At 41.2% G+C, this 26,413-nt stretch overlaps 1 protein-coding gene and 1 pseudogene across 7 annotated transcripts in view; both read right to left on the bottom strand.

The window, feature by feature from the left end:
- Window positions 1-26,413, bottom strand: part of CRYZL1 (crystallin zeta like 1) — a 51,848-nt gene that overhangs the window by 14,597 nt on the left and 10,838 nt on the right. For all 7 annotated transcript variants that reach the window (XM_077995803.1, XM_077995802.1, XM_015132990.3 and 4 more), the window contains 4 exons: window positions 20,691-20,768; window positions 17,690-17,762; window positions 12,391-12,435; window positions 9,518-9,586 (listed from right to left, as the gene is read on the bottom strand). In XM_077995803.1, the coding sequence (XP_077851929.1) occupies window positions 9,518-9,586; window positions 12,391-12,435; window positions 17,690-17,762; window positions 20,691-20,768 (265 nt within the window). The remainder of the gene's footprint in view (window positions 1-9,517; window positions 9,587-12,390; window positions 12,436-17,689; window positions 17,763-20,690; window positions 20,769-26,413) is intronic.
- Window positions 14,498-15,138, bottom strand: LOC144340104 (small ribosomal subunit protein eS25 pseudogene; annotated as a pseudogene).

Genomic DNA, 26,413 nt, shown 5'->3' with positions numbered 1-26,413 from the left:
GTGACTGCATCAATTTACTTTCCCACAGGACTGTCCTGTTGCTGCAAATGTCCTTGTCAACTTGTGGAATGATCACATTTATACATTTTTACCAATTATGAAGGTAGGTAATAGTTTCTTACTATGATTTTAATTTGTTTTCCCTGACTACTGAAAGAGGTTGAGCATCTTTCCATGTTTATTGCCCATTTGGAATTCCTTCTGTGAATTCCTTTTTCAAGTGTTTATCAATGTTTCTATTGTTTTGTCTTTTTCTTATTTAGAGCTTTACAGGAATTCTTTATATATTGTAGATAAGTCGTTTATGTGCTATAAATATTATTTTCAACTTTGTGTCTTCTGTTTTCAATCTCTTTAACAGTATCTTTAAAAAATAGAAGCACCAGAATGGTATTTTAAAAAGATAAATGATATCCTAACAATTCTCTGCTTAAAATTTATCAATGGCTTTCCACTGCACTTGGAACCAAATGCAACTCCTAATATAGTTTAAAAAGCTCCACATGATCTGACTGTTAAACTATTCCTTAACATGTTTCGCTATTTTTGTTTTGTGTTTATGCTGTACACTGATGTGATTTTTCCACAATACAAGGAATTCTTTTTTTTTTTTTTTTTGATACGGAGTCTCACTCTGTCGCCAGGCTGCAGTGCAGTGGTGCAATCTTAGCTCACTGCAACCTCCCCCTCCTGGGTTCAAGCAATTCTCCTGCCTCAGCCTCCCAAGTAGCTGGGATTACAGGTGTGTGCCACCATGCCTGGCTAATTTTTGTATTTTTTTAGTAGAGATGGGGTTTCACCATGTTGACGAAGCTGGTCTCAAACTCCTGACCTCAGGTGATCTGCCTACCTTGGCTTCCCAAAGTGCTGGGATTACAGGTGTGAGCCATCGCGCCTGGCCAAGAAATTCTTTCTTGTTTTACCTAAGATCAACTTTATAACACTTTCACAGTCTTTACCAGCTCTTTCAAATGTTTCCTCTAATATCAATGATTCCCGTGGACTAGGCAGAGTAGTTAGCACTGCATTTAGCAACTAGTGCCATCTAGTGGGGGAAGTGGAGCATTCAAACATGCATGTTGAAATGCTCAGACAAGAGCCTAGAATTAAAACAGTAAAAACATATTAAGCACCAGGTGATAGCACACACAGTACTTTATTCCTTAGGTAACTCTTTAAGACAGCTATTCTCCCAATTTTACAGATTATGAAATAGGGTTCAGGGTAATTGATTAATTTGTCTAATGCCACATAGCTCATAAGGTGAATATATGACTTTAAAGCACATCTATTTCAACAGTGCATGCTCAGTCAACATATAATTTACTTACTGGGAACATCTTCTATCAAAAGGATTGGAACTATCATATTTTTATTAAAAACTCAATCATGTTGTCCTTAAAGAAATGCTAACTGCGGCCAGGCGCGGTGGCTCACACCTCTAATCCCAGCACTTTGGGAGGCCAAGGCTGGCGGATCACCTGAGGTTAGGAGTTTGAGACCAGCCTGGCCAACATGGTGAAACCCCGTCTCTACTAAAAATACAAAAATTAGCCAGGCGTGGTGGCAGGCGCCTGTAATTCCAGCTACTTGGGAGGCTGAGGCAGGAGAATCGCTTGAACCCTGAAGGTGGAGGTTGCAGTGAGCCGAGATTGTGTCATTGCACTCCAGACTAGGTGACAGGGCAAGACTTTGTCTCGGAAAAAAAAAAAAATTACTACCTGCAATAAAATTATATTTAAAATTTCAACAGTTCTAAAATTGCATGGTTAGATGTGGGTTAATATCAACACACTTGCTTTTGTGTTGGGGGTCCACAGGTGTTTATTATGTTATAAAAACTAAACAAATAAGGCCAGGTGCAGTGGCTCACACCTGTACTCCCAGCACTTTGGGAGGCCAAGGGGGGCACAGCACCTGAGGTTGGGAGTTCGAGACAAGCCTGACCAACATGGAGCAACCCCGTCTCTACTAACAATAAACAAATTAGCCAGGCATGGTGGCGCATGCCTATAATCTCAGCTACTTGGGAGGCTAAGGCAGGAGAATCGCTTGAACCCGGGAGGCAGAGGTTGCAGTAAGCCGAGATCACGCCATTGCACTCCAGCCTGGGCAACAAGAATGCAACTCTGTCTCAAAAAACCAAAAACCAAAAACCAAAAAAAAAAATTAAACAAATAAATGAGAGCCATATTTCAGCATCCAAGAATTATAATTTGATTTCTTTCTAGTTTAGGTCCAAAGGAATAAAAACAACAATGCTGAAAATATGTGCAAAATTTTGAATGAAAAATAAAATTAGTTTTAGGCTTGACAGAATTGCTGAAGAACTGAAAAGTACAAAAGAGCTGGAAGAATTACTCTACTCTTTAGCTCTATTATCATGTTTGAGAAACAGGACTAACATCACGTTTTGGGGGAATGTTTGAAACATAGCTCTTTGGTTTGGTAAAGAACAGACTTACTTGAGTTGAAAGTGACTGAGCACTGAGCACTCATTAAACAATTATGAAGGCCAGGCACAGTGGCTCATACCTGTAATGCCAGCACTTTGGGAGGCCAAGGCGGGAAGATCACCTGAGCTCAGGAGTTAGAGACCAGCCTGGGCAACATGGCGCGACCAGTTTCTGCAAAAAAAAAGTTAGCCAGGCATGGTGGTGCATGCCTATTGTCCTAGCTACTTGGGAGGCTGAGGTGGGAGGATTGCTTGAGCCCAGGAGTATGAGGCTGCAGCAAACTGTGATCATTCCACTGCACTGCAGCCTGGGCTACAGAGGGAGACCCTGTCTCAAAAATAAACAAATAAACAAAAAACAAAACACCAAAGACAAATTAAAAAAAAACAAAAACAAATTATATACAGAAAAATCACCACGCAAGTAATAGAAACTAAAATAGAGTTGTAGTGAACTGAAAATTTCCCCCTACAAACTTGCTGGGAAACTGAAATTATTCCCTTTTATAAAAGGTTGGAGCTACAACAGAGATTAGAGGTTATTTAGCTGAGTGTCCTCATTTATAGACGCAGTCAGCGTGTCTAGGATCTAGCCTAAAGGTCACACTGTTAGTCATCATTTTTTTTTTTTACATTGTAAATTGACAAATTATAATTGTATAAATTTATGGGGCACAAAGTGATGCTATGATTTATGAATACAATGTGGAATAATTAAATCAAGCAAGTTAACATAGCCATCATCTCAAATACTTAACATATTTTATGATGAAGACATTTGAAATTTACTCTCAGCAATTTTGAAATGTACAATACTCTATTATTAACTATACTCACCATGCTGTGCAAAGAACTGAAAATAAAAACATACCCCTCGGCCAGGCGCAGTGGCTCACGCCTGTAATACCAGCAGTTTGGGAGGCCGAGGTGGGTGGATCACCTGAGGTCAGGAGTTCGAGTCTGGCCTGGCCAACATGGAGAAACCCCGGCTTTACTAAAAATACAAAAAATTAGCTGGGCGTGGTGACGGGCGCCTGTAGTCCCAGCTACTCAGGAGGCTGCGGCAGGAGAAATGGTTGAACCTGGGAGGCGGAGCTTGTAGTGAGCCAAGATGGCGCCACTGCACTCCAGCCTGGGCAATAAGAGCAGAATTCTGTCTCAAAAATAAATAAATAAATAAATAAATAAATACATACATACATACATACATACATATCCCTCCTGTTTAGCTGAGATTTTATACGCTTTGTCCACCAACACTCCATTCTCCCCAGCCCGCAGCCTCTGTAGCCACCATTCTACTCTCTGCCTCTATGAGTTTGTTTTAGATTCCACACAAAAGTGAGAACATGCTGTATCTGTCTTTCTGTGCCTGGCTTATTTCACTCAGCATAGTGCTCTGCTCTCCATTTCCATCCATGTTGTCACAAATGACACAATTTCCTGCTTTTTAAAGGCTCAACGGTATTCCATTGTATATATCTATCCCACATTATTCATTCATCTGTTGATGGACACTTAGGTTGAGTCCATAACTTGGCTGTTGTGAATATTGCTGCAATGAACATGGGAGTGCAGACATCTGATTTCAAAGTTTCTGGGGCAAATATCCAGAAGGAGGATTGCTGAATCATATGGTAATTCTGTTTTGATTTTTGAGGAACATTCATACACTTTCCATAATGACTGTACTAATTTACATTCCCACCAACAGCGTACAAAGTTTTCCTTTTCTCTACATTTTTGCCAATACTTACCTTTTGTCTTTTTGATAGCAGCTATTCTGACAGGTATGAGATGGTATTTCTTTGTGATTTTAATTTGCATTTCCCTAATGATTACTGATGTCGAGTATTTTTTCACGTCTTCTTTTGAGAAACGTCTATTCAGGTCCTTTGACCCTTTTCTACTTGTTTTTTTCTTCCTGCTATTGTCTGAGCTCCTTATATATCACTATATCAACCGCTTATCAGATGTACAGCTTATCAACATTTTCTCCCAGTCTGTAGGCTGTCTCTGCACACTGCTGTTTCCTTTGCTGTGTAAGAGGTCCTTCTTAAAGTACTACTTTTTTTCTGAGACAGGCTGGAGTGCAGTGGCGCAAATACAGCTAACGGTAGCCTCAACCTCCTAGGTTCAAGCAATTCTTCCTTCTCAGCCTCCCAAGCAGCTGGGGCTATAGGCACATACCACCACATCTAGTTTTTTTTTTGGATTTCTTATAGAGACAGGGTTTTACCATGTTGTCCAGGCTAGTCTCGGACTCCCGAGCTCAAGCGATTGGCTCTGCCTTGGCCTCCCAAAGTGCTGGGATTATAGGTGTGAGCTACTGTGCTTGGCCTAGTTTTTTTCTTTTTTTAAAAAACAAACTTTTTGTTGAGATGATCTTGCTATGTTGCCCATTCTTAAAGTCTTTCTTTCTTTCTTTCTTTCTTTTTTTTCAAAATTTTATTTGCTGGTAGAGACAAGCAAGTTGCCAAGGCTGGTCTTTTTTTTTTTTTTTTTTTTTGAGACGGAGTCTCGCTCTGTCGCCCAGGCTGGAGTGCAGTGACTGGATCTCAGCTCACTGCAAGCTCCGCCTCCCGGGTTCACGCCATTCTCCTGCCTCAGCCTCCCGAGTAGCTGGGACTACAGGCGCCCGCCACCTCGCCCAGCTAGTTTTTCGTATTTTTCAGTAGAGACGGGGTTTCACCGTGTTAGCCAGGATGGTCTCGATCTCCTGACCTCGCGATCCGCCCGTCTCGGCCTCCCAAAGTGCTGGGATTACAGGCTTGAGCCACCGCGCCCGGCAACCAAGGCTGGTCTTGAACCCCTGGGCTCAAGCAATCCTCCTACCTCAACCTCCCAAAATGTTGGGATTACAGGCGTAAGCCACCACACCCAGCCTTAAAGTACTTATTTTATCTTATTTTATTTTTTTGAGACAGAGTCTCACTCTGTCACCCAGGCTGGAGTACAGTGGCGCAATTTTGGCTCACCTCTGTCTCCTGGGTTCAAGCCAGTCTCATGCCTCATCCTTTTGAGTAGCTCGGATTACAGGTGCACGCCACCACACCCGGCTAATTTTTTATATTTTTAGTAGAGACGGGGTTTTGTCATGTTGGCCAGGCTGGTCTCAAACTCCTGACCTCAGGGGTTCCACCCGCCTTGGCCTCTAAAAGTGCTGGGATTACAGGTATGAGCCACCGTGCCTGTCGTACTTCTTTTAAAGAAACATTTTGTTGTGTTTTCTTCCTCAAGGAATATCTGCAATTGTTTTCTCTATATACTTTAGTGGATTTCTGGACTTTAATCCATCCTCCTAATTTATAAATAAGTTAGAAGAAAAAGGTCATTTGTGTGGTTTGCCTGTCTTAGCTTAAACTTCATAGCTAGAAAATGGATGCTCTAATTTGCTTTTCTCCTTCTGGTCCATGTCATAACTTTCCAGTGTTCATCAGTGCCTAAAGGAATGGGCCTTGTTTGGTTGTTGTTGGTTTCTTTTTTTTTTTTTTTTTTTGAGACGGAGTCTCGCTCTGTCGCCCAGCCCAGGCTGGAGTGCAGTGGCGCGATCTCGGCTCACTGCAAGCTCCGCCTCCCGGGTTCACGCCATTCTCCTGCCTCAGCCTCCCGAGTAGCTGGGACTACAGGCGCCCACAACCGCGCCCGGCTAATTTTTTGTAATTTTTAGTAGAGACGGGGTTTCACCGTGGTCTCGATCTCCTGACCTTGTGATCCGCCCGCCTCGGCCTCCCAAAGTGCTGGGATTACAGGCGTGAGCCACCGCGCCCGGCCTTTTTTTTCTTTTTTTTTGAGACGGAGTCTCACTCTGTCGCCGAGGCTGGAGTGCAGTGGCACTGTGTTGGCTCACTGCATCCTCCATCTCCTGAGTTCAAGCAGTTCTCCTGCCTCAGCCTCCCGAGTAGCTGGGATTACAGGCACCTACCACCACGCCCGGCTAGTTTTTATATTCTTTAGAGATGGGGTTTCACCGTGTTGGCCAGGCTGGTCTCGAACTCCTGACCTCAGGTGATCCACCCACCTCAGCCTCCCAAAGTGCTGGGATTACAGGCATGAGCCACCGCGCCCAGCCAATTGTTGTTGTTTTTAATAATTTATCTTCTATAGCAATTTAGTTTTGGTTACTTAATGAAAAGACTCCATATTCACGACGTTCTCAAAAGAACAGGGCAATAAGGCCAACCATCCAAGGAAACTCTGGGGCCAAAAACAAGATAGTTTCCTGTAAAGGAGCCAGTGGCAATCCTCAATTTTCAAACTGCACAATTTCAAAATAGCTAATAGAGACTTTCACTGCATGGTATTTGAAAGAGATCTTTATCTTTCAAAGGAAGACACATACTTGGCTCCTTATCTAGGTTTAATGTACATTCCAATAAGTACAGGCCTCAGATCTCTGAAAAAGTGTCTTTTGGAAATTAATTTTTAATAAAATAATACAGTATTATTGGAAATTTTAGATATAATGAATGACATTAATTTAAACAAAAATTACTTTAAATTTATAATTTTAGCAATGAAATGTCAAAGATTTGTTAGCCTAGCTTGAGTTACTGCATGGACCCAACTGAGTAAGATTACTATTTTTCTTTTTTATTATACTTTAAGTTCTAGGGTACATGTGCACAACATGCAGGTTTGTTACATATGTATACATGTGCCATGTTGGTGTGCTGCACCCATTAACTCGTCATTTACATGAGGTATATCTCCTAATGCCATCCCCCTACCCCCACAATAGGACCCGGTGTGTGATGTTCCCCTTCCTGTGTCCAAGTGATCTCATTGTTCAATTCCTACCTATGAGTGAGAACATGTGGTATTTGGTTTTCTGTTCTTGCGACAGTTTGCTGAGAATGATGGCTTCCAGCTGCCATCAAAGGACAAGAACTCATCCTTTTTTATGGCTGCATAGTATTCCATGGTGTATATGTGCCACATTTTCTTAATCCAGTCTGTCACTGATGGACATTTGGGCTGATTCCAAGTCTTTGCTATTATGAATAGTGCCACAATAAACATACGTGTGCATGTATCTTTTGGAAGACCCAAATCCAAATTGGCCTCTGTCCCCAAAAGGTCTGATTAGATATTACATTATTTAAGAAAAGAACCTAGGAAAAGGTTTAATTCAATAGTTCAAGAACATAAAAGAATGTATTTGCACCTATGGATATGGTATGAAGAACATAATGAATCCCAGTATAAGAAATATATGCTGGCTGTACCACTGCAGTCCTGGTGTGTCCACTGACCACACCTTCCTCCCCTGCTCACACAGGTAACTTCCACCTAACTTTCCATCCTCTACCTTTTCTCTACATCCTTAAATAACATATGCTTAATTTTGTACATTTTTGAACTGTATATAAATAAATGGTATGGTGACTGTTTGTATTCTTCTGCAACTTGCTTTTTTCACCAATATTGTTTGTGAGAATCATTCACTTTGATATGTTTAGCTCTTACTCATTTTCACGGCTATATAGAAATTCATTCTATGAATATCTTCAACTATCCATTTGCTTGGTGATGGACATTTAGGCTGTTTCCAGTTTCTTTCACTATTACAAATAATGCTGCTATGAACTCTTATACAGTGTGTCTCCTAGTGCACATCAAATTTCCATAGGCTACGTAACTATGAGTGGAATTACCAGATCTGATGTATATACATCATTACCTTAATTAGATAATGTTAAATTATTTTCTAACATATTTGTACCAACTTACATTCCAGTGCATGAAAGGTTCCATCATTCCACATCCTTCCCACCCTTTGGATGGTCAGTTTTTTTTTTTTTTTGAGATGGAGTCTCTGTCACCCAGGCTGAGTGCAGTGGTACCATCTCGGCTCCCTGTAACCTCCACCTCCCGGGTTCAAGTGATTCTCCTGTCTCAGCCTCCCGAGTAGCTGGGATTACAGGCATGCGTCAATAGCCCAGCTAAGATTTTTTGTATTTTTAGTAGGGATGGGGTTTCACCATGTTGGCTAGGATGGTCTCAAACTCCTGACCTCAAATGATCTGCTCGCCTCGGCCTCCCAAAGTACTGGGATTACAGGAGTGAGCCACTGCGCCTGGCTGATGGTCAGACTTTTTAACTTTTGTCAGTCTAGTGGATGCATAATGTTATCTCGAAGTGGTTTTAATTGCTTTCCCGATTACTTAGGAGATGAAGCAACTGTTTAATATGGTTTCATTAAGTGTATATGTGTGTGTGTGTGTGTGTGTGTGTGTGTGTGTGTACTTTAAATATCCAAAAAGTAAATAACCATAAGAAAAATTAAAAATGAACATTTCAGTTAAACTCAATACTAGTCAAAAGATATTTGCAATAGAAACCAAAGATGAGTGTTCTTTTTTTTCTCTTTTTTGAGACACAGTCTCGCTCTGTCACCCAGGCTGTAGTGCAATGGTGCAATCTTGGCTCCACCTCCAGAGTTCAAGCGATTCTCATGCCTCAGCCTCCTGAGTAGCTGGAATTATAGGCGTGTGCCACCAGGCCCAGCTAATTTTTTTGTCTTTTCAGTAGAGACAGGGTTTTGCTATATTGGCCTGGCTGGTCTCAAACTCCTGGCCTCAGGTGATCTGCCCACCTTGGCCTCCCAAAGTGCTGGGATTACAGGTGTGAGCCACCACACCCAGCCTGAGATGAGTGTTCTCAATTCTTTCCTGTCTCAAACTCTACATCTACTGTCTAAATTTTGTACATTTTTTGTTTCAATCAATAACCAAGAGTAAAAAAAAATTTAAAATTCTGATTAGGGATATAATTTAACAGCCAAGAGAGAAACCACTTTTCAAAGATCTTACCATGAGCAGTGTTAGTAAAACTTAAAGGTCTATATATTGTTTAGTCTGAATAAGAATTTTATGAATACTAATTATAAGCTAGGAGTATTCACATGATCAGCCAAACATTTTTTATATACATGACTGGTTAATGATACTTTATTAAGTACAACACTCATGGTAGATTCAAAAAAATTAAAATGTTATTAAACCATATGTCAATGAAGTAAGACTTATGTGAGCTCCAAAGTACTGGATTGCTACATACCCAAGTAATGCTCATGTACTCTAACAACTTCACAAAGTCCAGGGTCTTCAGAGTCCAGGGGCAAAATTCCTAAAAATCAAAATAAGATATTTAAGGGATATAAGTCAAAAATTCATTCCTAATGAGAGGCCAGTAAGTATTATTACAAATTTTATTCAGTGGAATTTTGAGGAAGGTTCCAGTAATTACTAGTGTGGATAAGAAAAAATTCAGAAATAGGGAAGTGCTCTGTGCCACTCCTCCTATCTCTTTCTTCTTTCCCCTCTGAGTGATAGTAAGATGATGGCTGATGTTATAGAACGAAGTCAGAGTCTTGGGAGTATCTGGACTCCTTGCTAAATTTCTCCCTGATGGGCCGGGCGTGGTGGCTCACACCTGTAATCCCAGCACTTTGGGAGGCTGAGGCAGGTGAATCATGAGGTCAGGAGTTTGAGACCAGCCTGGCCAACATGGAGAAACCCTGTCTCTACTAAAAATATAAAAAATTAGCTGGGCATAGTGGCGGGTACCTGTAATCCTGGCTACTCGGGAGGCTGAGGCAGGAGAATTGCTTGAACCTGGGAGGTGGAGGTTGCAGTGAACAGAGATTGCGCCACTGCATTCCAGCCCGGGTGACAGTGTGAGACTCCATCCCTCAAAAAAAAAAATTGTCCCTGATGGGTTGGGCAAGGTGGTTCACACTTGTAATCCCAACACTTTGGGAGGCCAAGGCAGGAGGATCACTTGAGGCCAGGAGTTCAAAGCCAGCCTGGTCAACATAGTGAGACCTCATCTTAAGAAAAATTTAAAAATTAGTTGGGTGTCATGGTGTGCACCTGTGGTTCTAGCTATTGAGGAGGCTGAGGCAGGAGGACTGCTTGACTCTAGGAGTTCAAGGCTGCAATGAGCCATGATTACACCACTGCACTCCAGCGTGGGATAAGAGCAAGACTGTGTCTCAAACTAATAAACAAACAAAATTATCCTTGATGCATGGCTACCTTCCTATAGTTTGGTTCCGTAACATACCTCAGTATTTTTCTTTTTTTTTTTTTTGAGACACAGTCTCGCTCTGTCGCCTAGGCTGGAGTGCAATGGCGTGATCTTGGCTCACTGCAACCTCCGCCTCCTGGGTTCAAGCAATTCTCCTGCCTCAGCCTCCCCAGTAGCTGGGATTACAGGCATGCACCACCATGCCCGGCTAATCTTTGTATTATAAGTAGAGACGCAGTTTCACCATGTTGGCCAGGCTGGTCTTGAACTCCTGACCCTGTAATTCATCCACCTCAGCCTCTCAAAGTGTTCACAGGCATGAGCCACCACACCCGGCCAGAGTATGTTTCTAATAAAATCCCATTTTTCTTCTAAGGTAGTCTGATTTTATTTTTGGTTTCTTACAAAAAGAATCTTGAATAATACAGAGTGCCACTGATTTCCTGAGCAGAATAAAAAGATAAGAAAGAAATAATCAATTCTCCAGGATAATGCCTGAGTCAAAGGCAGTACCATAAAATACTGATGAAAACCTTCTTACAAATCTATCCTTTAAGAATTTCAAGCATGCTATAAGGCTAAATATTTTTTCTTTCTTTTCTTTCTCTTTTTTTTTTTTTTTTTTTGGACAAGGTCTCTCTCTGTCACCAGGCTGGAGTACAGTGGCGTGATCATGGCTCAATGCATCCTCAAACTTCCAGGCTCAGGCAATCTCCCATCTCAGCCTCCCGAGTAGCTAGGACTACAGGTGTGCACCACCACACCTGGCTAATTTTTGTATTTTTTTTGTAGAGTCGAGCTTTCGCAATGTTGCCTAGGCTGGTCTTGAACTACTGAGCTCCAGTGATCTCCCTGTCTTGGCCTCACAAAGTGCTAGGATTACAGGTGTGAGCCACTGCATAATATATATGGCCCTATATAATACATGTTATATAAATGTTTTTTAACTTTATGTCTTCCACAGAGAAATGGAAATTTCAAAGACTACTATAAAAGTCATACCCTATATTTGTGTTACTGTCTAGGATGCAGGTTGCAACTATAAAAGTCATAGCCTATGTTTGTGTGACTGTCTAGCATACAGGTTGCCAAATTTCAAAAATACTATGGATTTAAAAAAAAAAAAACAATAAATTAAATGTTTCAAGTCAATTTTTAGTTTTACAAGATTTGTAAGAGAAAAGCTCTGTATGATTTCAGTTGAAACGGTGCATGGAGCTTCTATATGGCCCAGTGAGTCAGCAGCCTTCAAGAACGTGATTTGTGACTTTCCTTTTCCCTAAAGACTTCAGTCTGGCCACAGACTAAGCATCTGCCAGAAAATCTAGGCTACACCAAGTACTATAGAAACTATGACTATCTTTTTATCTGTAACATTGTTCTACAGCTAAATATTAAAAAGTTTTAAATGTTCTGCTATTGCAATCAAGGTCCCAATTTTTATCATCAATAGAAATTGGACAGTAAATTTCAAAAACCAGGAAAGTCTTTCTTTTTTTTTTTTTGTGATGGAGTTTCATTCTTGTTGCCCAGGCTGGAGTGTAATGGTGCGATCTCAGCTCACCACAACCTCTGCCTCCCGGGTTCAAGCAATTTTCCTGCCTCAGTCTTCTGAGTAGCTGGGATTACAGACATGTGCCACCACGCCTGGCTAATTTTGTATTTTCAGTAGAGACGGGGTTTTTCCATGTTGGTCAGGTTGGTCTTGAACTCCTGACCTCAGGTGATCCGCCCGCCTTGGCCTCCCAAAGTGCTGGGATTACAGACGTGAGCCACCACACCTGGCCTGGAAAGTATTTCTATATGAAGCAAGGTCACAGTGAACATTAATAGTTATATAGAAAAAACAGAGATGACAGTAAAATAGATGATTTGAAATAAGACTATGAACTATAACTTACCGACTACTTCATCATCTGGTTGAAAGAATGATACCTTGCTTCCAACTGAAGAGTGAAGAAAATTAATAGTTAATATTACAAATTTATTAAACGTAATTCTTAACTATTAAAATACATTTTTAAAGTCTGTGGATTTGTAAAAAGACTGATTTTATTTTACTTAGAAAAAAGGCCAAAAATTTCAGTAACATTTTGATGGTCTATAAGGACTACAGGATATACACTTCAAATCTGGATTCTCTAGATATTTGGACTATGCGATTGTTGAGACCAGGAGAAGTATGTCTCTCTTTGCCTATTTAGCTGACCTTTTTTTTTTTTTTGAGACGGAGTTCTGCTCTTGTCACTGAGGCTGGAATGCGGTGGCGCGATCTCGGCTCACTGCAACCGCTGCCTCCCAGGTTCAAGTGATTCTTGTGCCCCAGCCTCCCGAGTAGCTGGGACTACTGGCATGCACCATCATGCCTGGCTAATTTTGTATTTTTAGTAGAGACAGGGTTTCATCATCTTGGCCAGGCTGGTCTTGAACTCCTGACCTCAAGTGATCCACCTGCCTTGGCCTCCCAAAGTGCTGGGATTACAGGTGTAAGCCACTGTGCCTGGCCTCTATTTAGCTGACTTTAAGGAAGAAGGAGTAAAGGAAAATAATCTATAGCTTCTATGATAATTATATTGTTTTCTACTCCTTCTGTGGCTAGCCCAATCTATCTTTACTTTTGTTGCCGAGTCTCATATAACAGGGAATTCTGAGAATGTAGCAGGACAAGCCGCAGACAAAACCCCTCCTCAGACACCAAGTTAAAGAAGGAAGGGCTTTAATCGGCTGGGAGCTTTGGCAAGACTCATGTCTCTAAAAACCAAGCTCCCCGAGTGAGCAAGTCCTGTCCCTTTTAAGGGCTTACAACTCTAAAGGGGTCCGCGTGAGAGGGTCGTGATCGATTGAGCAAGCAGGGGGTATGGGACTGGGGGCTGCATGCACCGGTAATCAGAATGGAACAGAACAGGACAGGGATTTTCACAACGCATTTCCATACAATGTCTGGAATCTATAGATAACATAACCGGTTAGGTCAGGGGTGGATCTTTAACCAGGCCCAGGGTGTGGCACTGGGCTGTCTGCCTGTGGATTTCACTTCTGCCTATTAGTTTTTACTTCTTCTTTCTTTGGAGGCAGAAATTGGGCATAAGACAACATGAGGGGTGGTCTCCTCCCTTAAGAAGAGTGACATTAAAATGATTTTGATTTGGGAAATAAATTCAGGTTGATACCAAGAAGTTTTCTGCAACTTTATGGAAATGATATAGTTACATTTTCTCTGCATATGTAGAGAAAAAGCCTTGACTATCAGTCAATTCATTTGAGTAGTTTCATTCAAAGAGTTACAAGAGGAAAAGGGAGGAAAAAACCCAAATATTATTGAATGCCTCCTTGTGCCCAGCATTGTTGTGTATTTATACATTTAAACTTCACAATACATCAATAAGGTAGGTATTATTACTTCTATTTAACAGAAAAGGAACTGAGGTGAAGCAGTGAAGTAAGATGGAAACCTGAATCTGGAAATGGTCCCTTCGACTGGCTCTGTCAACAAAATGGCCCCAGAAGGCATTTGTTGCCACTAGCAAGTAATTTGAAGCCTGGTATTTCTACTTTCAAGCCCTCCTTTTGGAGTTTGCTCCTTCTTTGGCTCCCTCCTGTGCCATCATCCCCCAATCCTTTTGGCTTCTGATTCACTGTACTTTTCTCTTTCCCTTCTACTGCTGATCCCTGTCCTCCTAAGGTCACTCTGACTCTTTTTTTCTTGCTGTCCTTGATACTCCTCTTCTTTTAACTGACCCTCAAACAGTGCATTCCAAAGGGTTCTTTGTTTACATCTCTCATCCTTTTCCACTCTCTCTCGGAGAATTCATCAACTCTATTATTTCAAATACAACCTACATGCTGACATTTCTCAAATATATACTTTCCAGCATAGATCTCTCACCCTTGAGCTTTAAACTCATTTAATTGCTTACTAGATATTGCCAGTGAGACGGCACTTAAGTACCTTGACTTAGTAAGTATAAATCTGAACTCATAATGTTCCTCCTAATTGGATCATCTTCCTTTTTTTTTTTGATTTAATAAAGTTTTATTTTTCCAAATGTACAGTTGGTTGGACCTATTCATGCATCTTCACCAGCAGCTGGAGCATCTCCGCCCTTGGTATTTCTGGTGTAAATTACTTGAGCTCTGTGCTTTGAAATCAGTTTGATAAGTCCTTTACTAAGGAGCTCCTGAAGGACTACCCTGGCCATAGAGCCTCAAATCTTCAGTCTCTCAGAGACCACAGCTGGGGTTATAAGTTTATAGTTGGGAACTTCCTTAGAGAGTTTGTCATAGGTAGCTGTGTCAAACAAGACTAAGTTATTGAGCTTGTCCCGAACTTTGCCTTTGGACCACTTCTTCTTTTTGGCCTTGCCCCCGGATTTGTTCACTGGGTCTTTGTCTTTCTTGGCCGACTTTCCGGCATCCTTCTTCTTCTTGTCGTCCTTGGGCGGCACTGTGAAGCTCGGAGAGCAGCAGCAGACACTGCAGCCTCACTAAGATGTTGGACGGATCTCTTCCTTTATCAAATGTTGGTTCCAATTCAAGCCTGAACCAGAATTCTGTAAGCCATTCCTGGTTCTCATCTGTTTTTAATTTCCCAGTTCCAATGAATTACTAGGTTCTGCTGACTTTATTTCCTCAATATGTCTTGAATCCATCCCTCTTCTCCACCTCTGCCACCACTGTTGAGGTTGTGGACTTTGCTGTCTCTTGCCTCTTGGTCTACAACCCAACCAGTCCTCTCGCCTATAGACTTGTTTGCCTCACATCCACCCTTCCTTCAAATGGCTACTCTAATAATCTCCCTAAAGTACAATCTGATATCTAAGTCTCAACTAAAGGTCTTGGCCCTTGCCTATCCTCCTGCTTTATTTTTGGAAGGCAGGAATTAGTGTTCACATCATCATGAAAGTATTTTGTGCAATATCTTTTATTCTGCAATATTTGAAGGAGAATTTTTTTTTTCTTTTTTCTTTTCTTTTTTTGAGACGGGGTCTTACTCTGTTGGCTCAAACTCCTGGGCTCAAGCGATCCTCTCACCTCTGCTTCCCAAAGGCTGGGATTACAGGTGTGAACCACCACACCCAGCCCAGGAGGAGAATTTTCTTGACAAAATGTTTCTCTGCTACCAAGTACCATGCTGTTGACGCCTGCCCAGGACTTCATCTTGCTCTAGCAATACCAAACTCTTTGTAATTCTTATACACATCCCACTTTCACTTGCTTGTCTTTGCTCATAATATCCTCCCTGCTGGGTGTGATTCTCCACCTGCCTGCCCCTTATTATTTGGACATCTTACTCCAAGACGCCTTTCCTGTTTCTTCTGGCCGGGTTAAGCAGCTTTCTTCGGAGCTTACATAATAACCTGCTCACGTATGTATTTGTCTCTCCCCTAGAGAGTGAACTGTTTAAGGGCAAGGACTTCATTTCACTTATATCCTAAGCACTTAGCAATTGCTCACTAAATGTAGAATGAATGATCATCTGGTTATTATATTTATTTTTCTACAGACTGAGAAAAAAGGAAACACAATTATCATTTAGCTTTGTCAGAAGATTACATAGAGTATCAAATCTATTATATGTTAAAATCACAGGTAAAACTCAAATATAGTCTAACATACCTTAACACATTTATTCATTCGCATACGAGGTAAGAGCAAACACATTAATCATGAACCACCTGTTAGTGAATATTAAGTATAGGTCTATTTAGAAATAAATTATATCAAAAGCCTGATATAAGGCTTACTGTTCTGTATGTTAAGATCATTATTTCAACATAAAAAGACAATATTGGTCATTCTATTCAATATATGATCACTTATGGATTTAAATATATAACCCCTAAACATTTACTACACTGTAATAAGCTCTTCAATTATAAAATACCAATTAAGTCCTATTTTTCTTTTCAATTAAAAATAAAAAGGGCCAAGGACAGTGGCTCATGCCTGTAATCCCAGCACTTTGGGAGACGATGTGGGCAGATCACTTGAGGTCAGGAGTTCGAGACCAGCCTGGCCAACATGGTGAAACCCATCTCTACCAACAAATACAAAAATTTGCCAGGCGTGGTGACGAGTGCCTGTAGTCCCAGCTACTTGGAAGGTTGAGGCAGAATCGCTTGAATCTGGAAGGCGGAGGTTGCAGTGGAGTGGACATCATGCCACTGCACTGCAGCCTGGGTGATAGAGTGAGACTCTGTCTGAAAAGAAAAAAAAAAAAAAAAAGCCAGACAAAGCCAGGCATAATGTTGTATACCTGTAGACCAGGGGTGTCCAATCTTTTGGCTTCCCTGGGCCACACTGGAAGAGAAAGAATTGTCTTGAGCAACACATAAAATATACTAACACTAAATGATAGCTGATGAATTAAAAAAAAAAAATCACATTTAAAAAAAATTTAATTAATTTTTTTTTGAGACAGAGTCTCCCACTTGTCGCCTAGGCTGGAGTGCAGTGGCACGATCTCGGCTCACTGCAAGCTCCACCTCCTGGGTTCATGCCATTCTTCTGCCTCAGATTCCTGAGTAGCTGGGACTACAGGCGCCCGCCACCACGCCCAGCTAATTTTTTGTATTTTTTTTTTTTTTTTTTTTTTTTAGTAGAGACGGGGTTTCACCGTGTTAGCCAGCATGGTCTCGATCTCCTGACCTCGTGATCCGCCCGTCTCGGCCTCCCAAAGTGCTGGGATTACAGGCTTGAGCCACCGTGCCCGGCCTTGTATTTTTAGTAGAGACGGGGTTTCACTGTGTTAGCCAGGCTAGTCTTGATCTCCTGACTGTGATCCGCCCGCCTTGGCCTCCCAAAGTGCTTGGGATTACAGGCGTGAGCCACCGCGCCTGGTCAAAAAATCAACATAATGTTTTAAGAAAATTTACGAATTTGTGTTGGGCTGACTTCAAAGCTGTCCTGGGCCGCATGCTGGTTGGACAAGCTTGCTGTAGACTCAGCTATTCAGGAAGCTGAGGCAGCAGGATCACTTGAACCCAGGAGTTAAGGCTGAAGCTATGATCAGGTTTGGCAACACAGAGAGACCTTGTCTCTCAAAAAAATAAAAATAAAAATAAAAAAGGACATTTTCATATAATTAAATTCAAATTTCAAAGGCTGTATATAATTTTATGTACCAGGAAACCAATTAGCTACCATTTAATTTCTTTTACCTTAAAAAATAAATACATATACTCACATCTGTATACTTACCATCTAATACAATTCCAGCAATTTCTCTCCCAACAGGAAATAAATCCTTTTTCATCTTCATTTCTGCCAGAAGCTAAATCATGACAAAGGCTGTTAACATACTATCGTCAGAAGAAATCCTGGACTCTATTTTAATGTGTGAGGAAAGCAAGAGCAAAAGTCAAATCACAGAAAGAGCAAATATGGTTCAAGTTTTGGAATTAAGACAAAGCAAATAACTTCACAAAATAGGTTTCTCTAAAGGGTAGGAAACGAAGAATTTACTGAGGCATTAGTTGATCTGCAGGACTTAGGAATGAATATTCTTATTCAAATTACCATTAACATCCTTTGTTTAACATCTTTACTCTGCCAAGTATGAAGGGAAATTATGGCCAAAACATTTCTTGGTTGTCTAAACACTATCAGTCATCTTATTCAGGTGAAGGGAGGGTAGTCTGGAGAGAATACTGTTGAATAACGGGGTGTGGCCAATGAGAACAAAGGGTTCTCCATTCCCATACCCTTTAAAATCACCTGACTTGTTAAAAGCCTTGGGTTAGAAGTGGGTGAGAAGTAGTGATGAATATTAACAGGTAATCTCCCATATAATTTCAGATTCATGGTGACTGGAGTTTCTTTTCGTTAAGGCTACATTTTTAAGAGATTGGTATTTTATTAGACTGTGACCAAATTAATTATAAGTACTTGTCTTTTGAAGTAACACGGTGTACTAAGATAAGCCTGTGGTTTAAGCTCCTGGCACTTAACATTAGAGAGGCTGAACGTATCTGTAGATACCATAATATTTTAGGAACAGTAAGTAAAAAGAAATTGAAATAATTCTCTTCTATATTTATTTTTCAATTTTCTGATCTCCTGTATGTATACCTGATTGTCAGAAGTCTCTTATTCAATATGGAACACTATACTTTTCTTAAGATGCTCATATGACATTCTTACAGAAGTACTGGGTGTTTTACAGTATTTCTTTTCTTTTTTTTTTTTTCAGATGGAGTCCTGCTCTGTCACCAGGCTGGAGTGCAGTGGTATGATTTCAGCTCACTGCAACCTCTGCCTCCCAGGTTCAAGCAATTTTCCTGCCTCAGCCTCCCGAGCAGCTGGGACTACAGGCACGTGCCACCATGCCCAGCTAATTTTTGTAATTTTAGTAGAGACGGGGTGTCACCATGTTGGCCAGGATGGTCTCGATCTCTCGACTTTGTGATCCGCCTGCCTCGGCCTCCCAAAGTGCTGGGATTACAGGTGTGAGCCACTGTGCCTGGCCACAGTATTTCTTTTATGCACATTTGTATGGAGTTAAAACCATGGTTTTAGCAATTACATCCTGGCTCCTTCACTTACCATAAGCATTTTCTTACATTACCCACACAGTTTTCATAACCATTATGCTTAACAGATGTGCAATATTTCATTCAACTGATTTTACCATAATTTACTATTTATTTCTGTTAGACAAGGAGATTATTTCCTAGGCTTGGATTTTAATGGATTTTTCAGTTTTAAAAAAAACATCTGAAGACAGAAATCTGCAGACAAGATCTAGTACTAGTACTCTTGTGAAAAGACTTCAGGGGATCCCACTAATGCATTTGTCAAGTCATGCTCATGTTACAGAGTTGCCCAATGAAAGCCTATACCCGGTCTGTAATTTCCTAAGTGTGACTTTATCAAAGAAGACTTTTAGATTCCTAAAAATTATAGTCACATTATAATCCAATAAGTTATGGGTCATGTAAACTATGGCATTAATCCTAAAAAACAAAACAAACAAAAAAACGGAGTAAATGGACCTGCTCAATTTATCATGGCACATTCAACCACAGTTTATTTACCACTGAAAACGTTCTATGTGGCCGGGCGCGGTGGCTCAAGCCTGTAATCCCAGCACTCTGGGAGGCCGAGGCGGGCGGATCACGAGGTCAGGAGATCGAGACCATCCTGGCTAACACGGTGAAACCCCGTCTCTACTAAAAAAATACAAAAAACTAGCCGGGCGAGGTGGCGGGCGCCTGTAGTCCCAGCTATTCGGGAGGCTGAGGCAGGAGAATGGCGTAAACCCGGGAGGCGGAGCTTGCAGTGAGCTGAGATCCGGCCACTGCACTCCAGCCCAGGCGACAGAGCGAGACTCCGTCTCAAAAAAAAAAAAAAAAAAAAAAGAAAACGTTCTATGTATTTCATGGTCAATAATGAAAGATTACTGCAGGGCAGTGTGAGGTAGAGATGTATGTTTATGAGAGAGCAACGCAAAAAGAAATGACAAGAGAAAGATGAACCATAACTAATGATATTAATTAAATATCTAATTGGTAGCTAATAAACTGATTAGGTTTCTAGTTTCTATTTTATTATTTATTTCTTCCTTAATAATAGACTTTGTTAATTATAAACTGTTTTCTGCAATGTAAAGTTTATAAAATATTATAAAATATTTACATTAAATATTTCTATTTTCTTATAAAATATTTGTATTTTCATATAAAATATGTAACTTCAATCAGACTAATAATGTCCCTTATACAGAAATACACAAAAGCACACTAAATTTTCTCCCCTAGCTGTTCTATTCTTCTAAAGATGGTAGGCCGGGCGCAGTGGCTCACGCCTGGAATCCCAGCACTTTGGGAGGCCAAGGCAGGTGGATCACCTGAGGTCTGGAGTTTGAGACCAGCCTGGCCAACACGGCAAAACCCATTTTTACTAAAAAACATACAAAAATTAGCTGGGTGTGGTGGTGTACCCCTGTAATCCTAGGTACTCAGAAGGCTGAGACAGGAGAATTGCTTGAACCCAGGAGGCAGAGGTTGCAGTGAGCTGAGATTGCACCACTACACTCCAGCCTGGGCGATAAGAGCGAAACTCCGTCTCAAATAAAAAAGTTAATAAAAATCAAGATGATAATAAATTCTTCACACTGAGATGTCAGTTATCATTATATTTATACACTAAATACACTAAGAAACTCTCATTTTACTTTGCGCCATAATAAAAGAACCAATACCTTTGTATTTATCTGGCTGAGGGCACAAGCTTTAACTTGAAGTTTTACAAAGTTATCCTCTGTAACAGGAAGATTTTCCTAGAACCAAAGGATAATAAAAGAATATGTTATTCACACATTCCTATGAGAACTTCTTTATGCTGTGAAAATTTTCACACATAATTAAACAAAATTAATCAGACCCCAAATCTCACAGCTAATTTTAACAACTATAAGTAATTATAGAAATGTATATAATAAAAAAAGAATAAAGAAAATTTGGGGGTACAATTTTAAAAAAGCTTTCAGACATATATTTTTAAAAGTACTCAAATAACAATATGGATATATGTGTAGACAATAAAGTTAGGATAACAAAGTAAAGCAGCAAATACTGTACTCCTTTATTCCAACCTAAATAATCTCAGAACATTGGATCTTCATGTTTACAGAGATATCCTTAAACACATATACACATAACTTAGAGCCTTTAGAATTTTTTTTTTTTTGGAGACAGAGTCTTGCTCTGTTGCCCAGGCTGGAATGCGGTGGAACGATCTTGGCCCACTGCAAGCTCCGCCTCCCGGGTTCACGCCATTCTCCTGCCTCAGCCTCCTGAGTAGCTGGGACTACAGGTGCCCGCCACCACACCTGGCTAATTTTTTGTATTTTTAGTATTGACGGGGTTTCACCGTGTTAGCCAGGATAGTCTCAATCTCCTGACCTCGTGATTCACCCACCTCGGCCTCCCAAAGTGTCGGGATTATAGGTGTGAGCTACTGTGCCCAGCCGGCTTTTACTAATTTTTAGAATTTTATTTTTTTGTTTGTTTTGTTTTGAGACAGGGTTTCATTCTGTCTCCCAGGCTGGAGTGCGGTGGCACAATCACAGCTCACTGCAGCCTCATCCTCCAGGGCTTAAGTGATCCTCCTGCCTCAGCCTTCCGAGTAGCTGGGGTTACAGGCATGCCCCGCCACACCCAGCTGATTTTTAATTTTTTTTGTAGGACTGGGGTATTGCTATGTTGCCCAGGCTCGTCTCTTAAGTCCTGGGCTCAAGAAATCCTCATGCCTCAGCCTCCCAAAGTGCTGGGATTAAAGGCATGAGACATAGTGCCCAGACCTTAAATTTTCTTAATGCTATAAGTGAAATTCTTTTTTAAAAATATAATTAAGAAATAGAGATGGTGTCTCGCTGAGTTGCCCAGGTTGGTTTTGAACTCCTGGGCTAAAGTGATCCTCCCATCTCAGCCTTCCAAAGTGCTGGGATTACAGGTGTGGGCCACTGTGTCCAGCCAGTAAAATTATTTTTTCCTTTTTTTTTTGTTTTGAGCTAGAGTTTCTCTGTTACCCAGGTTGGAGTGCTGTGGCACAATCTCAGCTCACTGCAACCTCCGCCTCCCGGGTTAAAGTGATTCTCCTGCCTCAGCCTCCTGAGTAGCTGGGATTACAGGCATGAGCCACTATGCCTGGCTAATTTTTTTTTTGTATTTTTAGTAGAAGATGGGGTTTCGCCACGTTGGCCAGGTTGGGGTCTTGAACTCCTGACCTCAGGTGATCTGCCCACCTCGGCCTCCCAAATTGCTGGGATTACAGGCGTAAGCCAGTGAGACTGGCCAGCCAGTGGAATTCCTTACACTCCTTTATTCAACTCTTCCTTAACATGTGTCTTGGACATTTCACCATGCCCCATGGGATTCTGGGGTCAACATACCAATGCAACTGAACCTAATTATCTCTCAGATTCCACTTCTAGATAGAAATTCAAAGGCAAGGCTGGGCATGGGGGCTCACGTCTGTCATCCCAGCACTTTGGGAGGCCAAGGCAAATGGATTACTTAAGGTCAGGAGTTTGAGACCAGCCTGGCCAACATAGTGAAACCTGGTCTTTACTAAAAATACAAAAAATAGCTGGGCATGGTTGCGCACGCCTGTAGTCCCAAGTACTTGAGAGGCTGAGACAGGAGAATCGCTTGAACCCAGGAGGTGGAGGTTGCAGTGAGCTGATATTGTGCCACTGCACTCCAGCCTGGGTGACAGAGCGAGACCTGTCTCAAAAAAAAAAAAAAAAAAAAAAAAAAAAAGGAAAAAGAAAAGAACAAAAGAAATTCAAAGGCAAACATAGTCCAAATTCAGACACTCAATGTCATCCACCTATATTATCAAATATAATATCACCTCCGCTAAACAACTGTACCTGGTACTGATAATTAAATCAGTCTCCTCTACCCCTAATATGCCCACGATTAGATCAAAAGCTGGCCAAGAATAGCCACTTATATAGCCCCTCCTGTGATGTATCACAGGGATCACTGTGTTTTATTTATCAGGAACACAATCTGAGAACATCTTTTTAAATCTCAGTTTTGACAAAACTTGGTGATAATATGAAGATGTTCAATAATATTGGTGAGTTTGTGAATTTTACTCATGATCTTGTGAACCTGGAGATGTTTCTTCCCAAGAACCAATCAACCCCTGACCCTCATCCTGATCAATGACAGAAGTCAAGCTGTCTGAAACACAGAGCCCTGGCCTAATTGTTTTTGTTTTTTTGAGACAGAGTCTTGCTCTATCATCCAGGCTGGAGTGATGTGGTGTGAACACGGCTCGCTGTAGCCTTGACCTACACAGGTGGGTGCCACCACGCCTAGCCATTTTTTTTTTTTTTTGGTAGAAATGGGGGTCTCACTTTTTTTGCCCAGGCTGGTCTTGAACTCCTGGGCTCAAGTGATCCTCCTGCCTCGGCCTCCCAAAGTGCTGGAATTACAGGAGTGCACCACTGTGCACGGCCTAAATGTTTTAGGAGTTAGTGACAGACAAGAGAGAAAACTGGATTGCATTCACGATCCAAACTCTCATAATTATTATGAAATACTGATTAACATATAGCACTTACTTTTAATCCCTAAATTTATGGAAGAATGATTTTGGCTTGCTACAAATCTTTCTAATAATCACCAATACTATATATGAAAATTCTACTATCTATGCTTAAAGTAATAAAAACTTGGTGATAATATGAGTATGAGTGATCATTTAAAACTTAGTAAATGAGGTAACTTTGGCAATCTCTGAAATGTGTATGGAAAACAGTATTTTTCTACCTCTTCCATTTCACATACGGGACAAGGTCTGTTTTTTTTTTTTTTTCTGAGACAGAGTCTTGCTCTCTTACCCAGGCTGCAGTGCAGTGGTGCAATCTCCGCTCCCTGCAAGCTCCGCCTCCCGGGTTCACACCATTCTCCTGCCTCAGCCTCCCAAGTAGCTGGGACTATGGGCACATGCCACCACACCTGGCTAATTTTTTGCATTTTTAGTAGAGACGGGGTTTCACCATGTTAGCCAGGATGGTCCCGATCTCCTGACTTCGTGATCCGCCTGCCTCGGCCTCCCAAAGTGCTGGAATTATAGGTGTGAGCCACCGTGCCTGGCCAAGACAAGGTCTTTTCTGAAATATAGCTACTTTCTGAAAACTTGCATTATTGTGGTATTACATGTTATTTCGCAACACGTAAGACTATTAAGTTTGTTCTGTCTTCCTAATACCTTTTACGCTACCACCTTGAGGAACTAAAACCTCTTTTGCAGCAATTCTTTTAAAAATATTTTTTAAAGTAAGGTAGTGTAATGCCTGCAGCTTTATTCTTTTGGTAAAGATGGCTTTGGCTATTCAGAGTATTTTGTGGTTCCATATGATTGTTACAATTTTTTTTTATTTCTGTGAAAAATGCCATTGGCGTTTTAATAGGGATTGAATTGAGTCTGTAGATGGCTTTGGGTAGTATGGACATTTTAACAATATTAATTATTCCAATTAATGAACACAGACTATCTTTCCACTTATGACTGTTCTCTTCAATTTCTTCCATCAATATTTTATAGTTTTCATCGTAGAGATATTTCACCTCCTTGGTTAAATTTATTCCTGGGCATTTTATTTTTTATTCTTTATAGCTATTATAAATGGGGTTGCCTTCTTAATTTCTTTCTCTTTTTTTCTGAGACAAGTCTTGCTCTGTTGCCCAGACTGGGGTGCAGTGTCAAGATCATGGATCACTGCAGCCTTGACCTCCTGGGCGCAAGTGATCCCTCTACCTTAGCCTCCCAAGTAGCTGGGACTACAGGTGTCAGCCAGCATGCCTCGCTAACTAAAAAAAAATTTTTTTTGTAGAGACAGGGTCTCCTTTTGTTGCCCAGGCTGACCTTGAACTCCTGGGCTCAAGTGATCTTCCACCCTCGGTCTCCCAAAGTGCTGGGATTATAGGCGCCTCGCCTTTTAATTTCTTTTTCAGATAGTTTGCTGTTGGTATAGAGAACTGCTACTTGGCCAGGCGCGGTGGTGCATGCCTGTAATTCCAGCACTTTGGGAGGCTGAGGTGGGAGGATAGCTTGAGCCCAGGAATTCGAGACCAGCCTGGGCAATGCGGTGAAACCTGCCTCTACAAAAAAACAAAGTCAGTCGGACAAGCACGGTGGCACATGCCCGTAGTCTCAGCTACTCAGCAGGCTGAGGTGGGAGCTGATGCTGGGGGAGGTTGCAGTGAGCCCAGATTGCACCACTGTATTCCAGTGTGAGTGACAGAGCAAGACCCTGTCTCAGAAAAACAAAACAACAACTACAAAAAGAACTGCTATTATTTTTTTTCTTTTGGAGACAGAGGCTTGCTCTGTTGCCCAGGCTGGAGTGCAGTGGCACAAACTTGGCTTACTACAACCTCCGCCTCTCAGGTTCAAGCAATTCTCCTGCCTCAGCCTCCTGAGTAGCTGGGACTACAGGCATATACCGCCACGCCCGGCTAATATTTTGTATTTTTAGTAGAGATGGGGTTTCACTGTGTTGCCCAGGCTGGTCTTGAACTCTTGAGCTCAGGCAATCCACCCGCCTTGGCCTCCCAAAGTGCTAAGATTACAGGTGTGAGCCACCGCGCCCTGCCTCCTGATTTTTTATTTTGTATCCTGCAACTTTACTGAATTCATTAATTAGTTCCAACAGGTTTTTGGTGGAGTCTGTAGAGTTTTCTATATATAAGATCACATCATCTGCAAACAACAGGGATGGTTTGACTTTCTTCTTTCCAATTCGAACGCTCTTTCTTTCTCTTGCCTAATCGCTCTGGCTAGGACTTCTAGTACTATGTTGAATAGAAGCAGTGAAAGTGGTCATCCTTGTCTTGTTCCAGATTTTAGAGGAAAAGCTTCCAACTTTTTCTTGTTCAGTATGATGTTAGCTGCAGGTTTGTTATACATGACTTTTATTATATTGACATATATTCATTCTGTACCTAATTTATATAGGGTTTTCATCATGAAGGGATGTTGAATTTTATTACATGGTTTTTCTGTATCTATTGAGATGATCAGAGGGTTTATGTCCTTCATTCTGTTAATGTGATGTATCACATTTATTGATTTGCTTATGTTGAACTATCCTTGCATCCCTGGTTTGAATATCACTCAAACACAGCTGTCAGGGAAATAGATATCAAAACCACAAGAAGATATCCCCTCATCCCCATTAGAAAGGCTATTATCAAAAAGACAAAATGTAACAAATGCTGGTGAGGATGTGGAGAATGGGAACTCTTAAACACCATTGGTGGTCATGTAAATTAGTATAGCCATTAAGGACAAAAATATGAATGTTCCTCAAAAAATTAAAAATAGAACTACCAGGCTGGGCGCAGTGGCTCATGCCTATAATCCTAGCACTTTGGGAGGCCGAGGTGAGCGGATCACCTGAGG

This window comes from Macaca mulatta, chromosome 3 (assembly GCF_049350105.2).
Source record: "Macaca mulatta isolate MMU2019108-1 chromosome 3, T2T-MMU8v2.0, whole genome shotgun sequence".
Taxonomy (NCBI): Eukaryota; Metazoa; Chordata; class Mammalia; order Primates; family Cercopithecidae; genus Macaca; species Macaca mulatta.
The sequence above is the reverse complement of the archived record's forward strand: the minus strand, read 5'-3'. Positions and strand labels throughout refer to the sequence as shown.